Raw genomic sequence first — 8,667 nt, forward strand, 5'->3', positions numbered from 1 at the left:
TACGGCTTTTGTACGTGACCCAGACACTGTCCTCGTGAACTAGAAGTATGACGTCACTGGCTGCATTTGCGTTCAGACCTGAGCCAGATGTAAGCCAATCCGGCTAGATCCACCTCCGAGTCGCATTGATCCCAGTGTGAACAGGGTCAAAGACACTGAACTCGCAGCCCCTGAAGATGCCTCTTGGATCAGGAGCTTGTTTCTTCAAATGCTGAAGGTTTCCTCCAACAAACCCGAGAACTGAAGCTAAGAATGGGTGGATCCTCCATGATTCAGTCTATCCCATGACTCCATTGTTTTTTTCCCCCTATGAGAATTCAGCAGAACCCTTCAATGACTCATAAGTCCTCTTTTAACTGTACTGCGAGCTGTCAATGCTGCAGCAACCGAAACGAACGCATAAAGAAACTGCTCGACACGGATCGGTTCAGCATCCATCATCAGCTGCAGAACTGAATTTTTCTGAAGAACCTCTGCAGCTGGAATTAAAACAGGTTCAACACCAAGTGGTTCCTGGTAATCCAATCAATTAAGAATCATTATGTTAATGGACCCGTTTCTGATTTAACCAGAGGAGGCTGGCTTACATTCAGGATCCCATGTTCTTAGTGTCAACATATTTCCTGAAGGAGTTAATCAGAGACTGATCAAGCTCCATGACTGTTCAGAAACAATTACAAACACATCAGTGAGTCACGCTGTTACCCTGCACCAAGCGTGGACCGAATTATGCTAAAACAGCGACCTCCACCTAAAAATACATCCAGGAAGTCGTTTTTAAAGATTGATATCTGAATTGCAAAACAGGAAGAGGGCATAGCTAACTTTCATATGCATTCCCCCTACATACATTTAGCTCATGCACTTTGTCACAGTTCACTGCAGCTGACACTGACTGAGCCCAGCACTCACACCAGCCCTGCACATGCACCCACGTCTGTCACCTTGTATTCAAACCACCAAACTATTCTCATCATCTGCTGCTTTCATTGAAGCAAACCTTTTCATTTTTTCCCCACAGCCAAGTCTGCGCCGAAACACCGGAAACACAGCACGCCACCGAGGACCTTCGACAGCTAGCACGTAGCAGCTGCTAGCTAGGATGCTTGTCTTTAAGTCTTTATGAGCCAACAGTGGCTGCTGAAACACTGACAGAACCGACAGCATGAGCATCACATGCAACAAAAAGCAACGATATCTGACAATAATGATGAGATAACGTGTGAAAACAGTGTAAAGAGATGGAGCTGGTGGAGGCCAAACGCTGAAAAAAAGCTGAAACCACAAACACTAGACCTGATGTGAGGATTAAGTGTCAGATATGTCCAAACGTCTCCTCACAGGACGTTAATCGGTCTGAACCACGGGCACACAGGCTGCTACCCGACACATGCTAACCAACTCTGTGCCACAAACACCTCCATCTGTGAGCTACGGCCGCTAAAGAGAAACTCCAGATCCGAGTTTCTGTGTGAGTTAGTGGCCTTCATCATGTTGAGAGTGACAGTGTGATCAGCGGAATGGATTCAAACAGGCTTCAGCATGCTGACATGAAGCGACACCAACAGCAGCCCGAAGGAAGGAGACGCACATTTATTAGCTCACAAACATTAGCGGCGACATCAAGTTAAATCAGCTATGTCAGTCGTACAGTAATCACCACGTACAGCCAGCGCTTCCACGTCATCTCGTGTCACTTACTATTGACAGATGTCTATTTCAGATAATCAGCTGAACTGCCAGAGGTGAGAATTCTTTTTTTTTTTTTTTTATTTGTAGAAGACGCTTCTTCTGCACACATTTAATGAGCGCAGAACATCCTCTAAACAAGTCCTTCCAGTTGGAAGGATCAGCAGGCTGTGTGTAATGAACTGCCTGGATCACTGCTTTCTGCTGGAGTCAGTGCCAGCACCTGAAGCAGCTGCTGACCCTCTCCTTTTAAACATTACATTCGTTTAACCCAACGTGCGGAGATGTGTGAGTGTAAATCAGACGAGTGAAGCACAGACAGGACGGACGGCAGCCAGCCTGAGAGCTGCTTTGACTAAACCCAAATGGCGCTGTCAAATTTACAAACCTACGAGAAAGCAACTGTCTCGATAACCAAATGTTAACCACATCCTTTTCAATCAAGCTGCACCATACAAGCCTGAAAACCTGAGCTGAAGAGAGGCTGTGACGAGCTGCAGCAGCAGCAGCAGGGACAAAGGGCTGTGCAGTTATGAGGAGATGGTAAGAAGGGGGAGGAGGTGCATTATATTGTCAATATTAAACAAGCACAAAAAACAACAACAACAAACTGTAGATTCAGCTGCAGAGCTGAGGGAAGTGAGAACTACAGAGACCATATTCCTATGCATGGCCCTCACTCACAACCTCTTCCTGCCTGCACCTGATTGGACCAACGCTCACACTGGGCTCTCACATGGCGGTAAATAAAATGTATTTATTTCTAAGGTTTAGGACAGGCTTCTGTGAGGTGTTGAGGTGTGCCGGATGCAGCTCAGACCAGAATTCATTGCATGGTGTGTAGATGTGTTGGTCCTTGGTTTCAGTTGGACCAACACATGGCGGTTGATGCTGGTTATGAGTGGCTGCAGATGTGGAGTATGAGACAGATCTTACTCACCCATGTGCCTCAAACATCAGACCAAACCTCGCCAAACGTTAGCATGTTAGCTCTTCCTGTCCCCTCAGTGTGTGTTCTGAATGTTAGCATGTTAGCTCTTCCTGTCCCCTCAGTGTGTGTGTTGAATGTTAGCATGTTAGCTCTTCCTGTCCCCTCAGTGTGTGTATTATGTTGGTCAGGTGTGTGAAATCAGGTCTGTGGTTAACAGGAGCTCAGCAGGTTTTTATTCTACCACACATTAAATCCCACTGATGACTGTTTACTGTCTGAACAAAGGCTACATGCTAACGAGTGGCTACATGGGACTACAGACGAGGTCATTAAAGCTCATCCAGGTGTTTGTACTGTAGAAGAGGTCAGAGCGGTGGACCTGGTGGTGCTGATGGTGTCGTCATGTGACCGTGCTGTAGCTGGTTTGTAGCTTAGCATTAGCCTTTAGCTTCTGGTGATCATATTGTGTGTGTTTATTCTGCTGAGGATCATTAACTTTATTGATTTTCTGCTATAATCTAAAACACAATGGAGGAATCCTATTGGCCCCATGAGATGCTAATGTCCTGGCTGGCCTACAAAAACATGTCACCCTTACAGGCTGTTTTTAAACGTGTGTGTGTGTGTGTGTGTGTGGGGGGGGGGGGGGGGGGGGTGAAGCGACACAGAGAACACTTTGTTCTGTCTTGTTTCACTAAAATACTATCGGAATAAATATTTAATGATGTTGCCAGGGTTATTAAAACACTGACATGAAAACTGTCTGATGCATGGATACATGTGTCACTGAGGCGGCGCTGAGATCCTGACACTGATACATGGCTGGACTGCAGCTGTGCTGCTGCTGCTGTGTGGCCTGCTGGGTGCATCAGTGAGGGGGGGGGTGCATGCAGACACAGCCTCAGTGCACGAGCTGCACGAGCTGCACCTTGAACACAGCATTCCCTGACTGCCTCTCCTCTGGGGAGCATGCATGGAAGCCGAAATGACTCCACAGTCACAGGTGGAGAGAGGAGGAAGCCCGTCTGTCCCCCTGTGTGTGTGTGTGTGTGTGTGTCTCTGTCTGTGTGTGTGTGTGTGTGTCTGCACAACATGCACAATATAAGATGCACACAGACAGCAGCAGCTGCGCCTACCTGGGCTCAGGCAGGATGATTTTCTTGCTCGCCCGGGCCGCTGGAGTAGACTTGCTCTTCTCCATCGCCATCAGATAACTGACATCTGCGAGCACCGCTTCGAGGTCCGCCATCTTTCGACCCTGGGACGTCCAAATCTACGAAGCAACCAGTCTGGAGGGGGAGGGGAGGGAAGGAGGGTGGTGGTGGTGGATGGATGGGTGGATGGATGGGTGGATGGCTTCTGTGTGTTTTGGCTTTAGGGTGTTAAAAAGATGAGGTCCGTGCCACATCCAGGGCCGAGGTGCAGCAGACGGGGGAGCGGGCGGCGGGGCTGCTGTCTTCAGACTGCCACCACGCTGAAAGAGAACCAGGAACTCATGAGGGAAGGCGTTCAAGTCCAGTCAGCGTCCCCGTAATCCCATCAAACCAGGTCCAGGCGCTGCGTCTCACACAGACAGACAGGCAGCTGTCAAAGCCTCCGGGGACTTCCCTGCTCCTCTCGCTGGAAATGTGTCCAAACGGCTGGTTTGTCTCCAGTGCGGCATGTGCTCCGGGAGGGAGGGGGTTCCTTCAAATGTAAACACCGCGCTGTCGACAAAATGTCCCGCTTTCAGTGTCCACAGTGTCCCAACAACATCTGCCTGGCACGGCACGGCTGGAGACGGAGGACAGGCTCAGGCCGAGCCGTGCTAGCTCATCCTGTCCCTTAATATAACAATAAAAAATAAAATAAATCCACGGACTCGCTGTTTATGTGTCCGCTTCCTGTTCAGCCTGAAATGTTCCTTATCGGCTCATCAAGAAAAATGTCGCCGGAAAAGATGCGGTTAACGACCTGTAAGAGGTTTAGCACCTAATCCAGTCCACGCAGGACAGAACACTGTAATCACCTAATCACAGCCCCCCCCAAAAAAAATCCACGCGTCCGAGTGGGGAGCTAACCTCTTTAGCCTGCTGACGATATCGATATTTTCTCAGCTAGTAGTTAGCCGCAAGCTAGCTAGCGACAAAAAAACGAGCTAGTAGCCAGTAAGCTAACACCCGAGCCCCGAGCACAGCGGCTGCTTTTAATTCCAATCCAGCAGATTATTATTATTTAAAAAAATCCTTCCAGAGTTGGGTGAAAACACTGGCTCGGTTTCAGATTAAGCAGCTAACGGCTGCGGCGCGGCTCGGCTCGGATTGGGGAAGTCCTGCAGCAGCGTTTCCGAGAAAACAGCAGCCTCCGACAGATTCAGAAAGACAGCCCGGAATGATCCATGCCTGCTGGCGGGGCTGAGGGGCAGAGACGCCGAGCACCGAGCGCCTGGCTGTGGGCTGACGGTGACGCTGATGGCGGCGGCGGCGGAGGAGGGGAGGGAGCGCTGGGAGATGGATCGGCTGGTCAGCGGTAACTTTCCCACCGTGAGCTGCGGTTAACCGGTCACCTGCTGTAGTCTGCTCCCCCCACCCTGCGTGGCTCCGAGCACGGAGTTCCTCCTCCCGCACTGAGCTGGATGTCGTGGAATAAAACGAGCAGGTCGTCGGCTCCTGCCTGCCGAGGCTGTCCGCGCTGCTGGAGCCCTCCTCGGGCTGGTCAAAGAGCGTCCGTCCGCCGTGCGTGGGGCCGTGTTTACAGCCGAGTGTGCGCGCTCCTGCTCCCGTTAAGCTGTTCGCCCTCCAGCTCCAATATGGCACATGTTCCAGGCTGAAGTCCCCTCGATGTGTTTTCTGTTTTCTCTGCTAGCACAGTGCCGCTGCTGCTGCTTTGTGGTTCGACTTCCTCCCACTGCGGCGGGGAGAGGCTGGCAAAACACGGAGCGGGCGGCGCTGTGGAGCTGGAGCTCAGAGAGAGTGTGTGTGTGTGTGTGTGTGTGTGTGTGTGTCTGCTTATGAAAACACATGTAAAGACATATCTCTGCTTTATGGATCAAACGGCGCACATGAGACGTCCTCCTGGACCCTTCCTCTTCATCACTGAGGATGTGTGGGCTCTGTTTCTGTAGAGGAAATTTCCCACGGGCAGGACACGGACACTCAGCTGTATGTGACCCTCGCCACTCGTGTTCCGCCCGTGAGCCGTTATTTCCACGCAGAGCCAGCAGTCACGAAGCAGCAGCTCCAACAACAATTAATATTACAACGCATCGGTGCCGTGATGCTCCTGTAGGGGCGCAGCGCCGTATCCTGGTGAGAGGGGGTAATGCAGGCAGGCCTGCAGGCTGCAGAGGCCTCTGACATGTCACACACTGGATCTGGAAGGATGAAGTTCATGTCAACTGTAAAAGTGATATTGTGTGACAACACGCCGCACGCCTCTGCACCTCTGGCCGAGCGGAGCCACGTCTGTTTTGTTGGTTCCGTGTGATAATGTGAGCGCCCAGTCTGGGGCCACGTTTGGCCCACGTTCCTGTAGGTTCAGCACAATTCTCCTTTCATTTGAAATGACGTCAGGTCAGAACAGAAGCAGCACCTTCCTTCTGTTTGGTAATCATCAGCTGATCAGCTGATCATCATTTAATCTCTAAATAAATGCACCAAATTATCTGAATAAGCTCTGTTTGAGCCATGTATCATCTGTATAGATTATCATTTTATTTCCACCTTTAACCTTAATTCGATGCCATTATTTCTCTTAGTTCTTTGATGGATGTGCCGTCATACCCTGGTGATTCTTGTCCTGTTTTTAAAACAGATTATTTCCGATGTTTTTTGCTTCAAAATTGACCAAAGTTGAAAGTAAATTCGTTTCCAGCCTTTATTTCCAGATCGAATGGTTTGGAAACCAGAACAACACAAGTGTCAGTCTGATAATCAGATACAGGGGTGGAAGTCAGTAAGGTTTAAGAAAAACAGTTTATTCAGCACTGGGAAGCAGCAGGGGTCAAAGGTCAGGGGTCACATGGGAGAGGAGAGGAGAGGGGGGGGGGGGCGATGGTGTGTAAGTTGTTACTGCTGAATACGGCGGATGGACTGGATCTGAGGGGTCTGGCAGTGGGAGCCAAACTCCCTGAAGTGTTTGTACTCCCCACAGTGACGATCACACTCCATGATATACTGGTATCCACGGTAACCAGGGTACTGGTAGCACACAAATCTGTTGAGAAATCACAGAGAGAGTGAGGGAGGGGGAGGAGGAGGAAGTACAGATGATGCAAAACGGTTGTGAAAGAGCAGAAGAAAAAAAAAAAGCCCGGGAGGACACTCACGCTCCAGACTGGACCCTGAAAGAGCCGACTTCATTGTTGCACCAGCCCATGGCCTGGAGGGAGGGATAATCGTCGCTAAGCTCACCCTTACGGCCCAGGAAGTTCTCACGTTCATAGATGCTCATACGACACTCTCTGTGGTTCTGCAGGAGGAGGAAGAGGTTCAACACATCAACACGTCTCCGCTGGTTTCTGCTCAGACCAGTTCACACACAAAGACTCACAGCACAGGCGATGGGTCTGAAGGAGGTCATCCTCTCAATGGGGTAGGAGTTGCTTCCTCCGAAGGCATCACACTGAGGGTACTCTCCCCTCTCCAGGATGAACTGCTGTCCCTGGTAGGAGGCGTGCTCGTAGCCCACCCAGCTGGAAGAAGAAGAGGGGGACAGCACGCAGCCCTGCGTTAGCTCACCGACACAAACAACAACTTTACAACATTCTGATGTCAAAGGCTGTGCACTCACGCTCCGCTCTCCACCCTCAGGGAGCGCACGGACTCGAAGCCGAACTCCATCACGTTGCAGCACTCGGAGGTGAACTCATGGCGGCGGCCCTGGAAGCACTCCTCATCGAAGACAATGATCTGATGGAGACACAGAAGACAGGGTAACATGCACGCCGAGGTCAAACACACAAAGCGGCTCCTCCGCCCGCACACTCACCTTCCAGTGGCCGGAGAACTTGGTGCAATGGTGAGTCATCGTGTCTGGAATGAAGGAAGGACACATGAGTAAAGGAGCACCTGAGAGGGCGGCTGGACATCACCCCAGCCTGCAGCAGCAGCAGCAGCACCAGCTGTGGGAGCAGGCTAATTCCTGGACCTATGTGTGAGCTAAGTCAAACAGGGACTCTGGGTCTCTGGTGTCAGCATCCTGTGGGCCCTGCAGCTTGTGTGGGGGGGATGTTTGAGTGTTTTCGGGGGCTGCTGGTGCTGCCCTGCCCTGCGCTGTGCTGTGCTGTGCTGGGTGAGGGACAGGGACTCACCTTGCTTAGATGCTCTTGGGATGTCCTGCCGTGAGAGTGAGAGGAGCCACGCGCCCCCACCCTTTTAAAGCCTCCCCTGGCAAGGGGCCATGCTGAAAGCCCCGGCTCAGCAGCAGGGAGGGGCCACTCTCTCTCTCTCTCTCTTTGTCCCCTCCCTGACAAAAGCTTGGCTAATCTGTGGAGGGGGCAGAAGTGCAGACACCACAGTATCCCGGCGGGCTGCAGGGACACAGGAGGATATTTTTATATATATATTAGAGAGAGGCAGGGACGTGAGACGGAGTGAGAAGGCGCCGCTGGACGCCGTCCTCTCTCTCAGAGCGTATCCAGCTGCCACTCTAAAACTCAAACATGTAAAGTTCCCCAAAACAAACGCATCAAATCATCACGGAGCTTCAGCTCTGCTCTCTGTCACCTCCTGTCCCACCTGCACAGGTACCCTCAGATTCCAGATTATCAGTGCAGACAGGAAGTGACAAAATAATGAGGGCACAGCTAAGGATGACCACAAGTGTATCACTTCATTCTGACATTAATCACTAAATTCAGAATCGAATCTGACTTTTATCAGACTATAATCTCTGAATTTGGATTTTTAATCTGTGAAATCTGACTTCACTCCGACTTTAATTGGAGTTTAAACTCTACATTCCAACTTTAATATGACTTTATTGTGAGATTAATCTATGAGAATAAAAACTAAGAACCTCATTTTTTTGCAGCCGCTCCGCCTTCATCTGTAATCTGTGTGCAGGAA

General features: G+C 50.6%; 2 protein-coding genes across 3 annotated transcripts in view; both read right to left on the minus strand.

Moving 5' to 3' along the window:
- Positions 1–5,547, minus strand: part of grk3 (G protein-coupled receptor kinase 3) — a 35,978-nt gene extending 30,431 nt beyond the window's left edge. Inside the window, exons 1-2 of one of the 2 annotated variants that reach the window (XM_028417392.1) lie at positions 5,533–5,547; positions 3,757–4,069 (exon numbers count right to left, since the gene is read on the minus strand). In XM_028417392.1, coding sequence (XP_028273193.1) covers positions 3,757–3,869 — 113 coding nt within the window. In that variant the 5' untranslated portion in view covers positions 3,870–4,069; positions 5,533–5,547. The other variant, XM_028417390.1, reaches the window with a different exon arrangement.
- A 1,000-nt stretch (positions 5,548–6,547) lies between these two features.
- Positions 6,548–7,967, minus strand: cryba4 (crystallin, beta A4). The gene is made up of 6 exons (XM_028418031.1): positions 7,911–7,967; positions 7,589–7,632; positions 7,391–7,509; positions 7,151–7,292; positions 6,927–7,069; positions 6,548–6,814 (listed from the first exon to the last, which is right to left on the minus strand). Exons 2-6 carry the CDS (start codon positions 7,625–7,627, stop codon positions 6,667–6,669), a joined length of 591 nt encoding a protein of 196 aa, XP_028273832.1. The 5' UTR covers positions 7,628–7,632; positions 7,911–7,967; the 3' UTR covers positions 6,548–6,666.
- Between the last annotated feature and the right edge of the window lie 700 nt (positions 7,968–8,667).

This window comes from Parambassis ranga, chromosome 12 (genome assembly GCF_900634625.1).
Source record: "Parambassis ranga chromosome 12, fParRan2.1, whole genome shotgun sequence".
In the NCBI taxonomy this organism is placed as follows: Eukaryota; Metazoa; Chordata; class Actinopteri; family Ambassidae; genus Parambassis; species Parambassis ranga.

Coding starts and splice junctions, on each gene's coding strand:
- cryba4 (XM_028418031.1), bottom strand. CDS start 7,627: ATGACTCACCATTGCACCAAGTTCTCCGGCCACTGGAAG. Junction 7,293..7,390: donor CTGAGGGTGGAGAGCGGAGC/GTGAGTGCACAG, acceptor TTCTTCTTCCAG/CTGGGTGGGCTACGAGCACG. Junction 6,815..6,926: donor TTCAGGGTCCAGTCTGGAGC/GTGAGTGTCCTC, acceptor ATTTCTCAACAG/ATTTGTGTGCTACCAGTACC.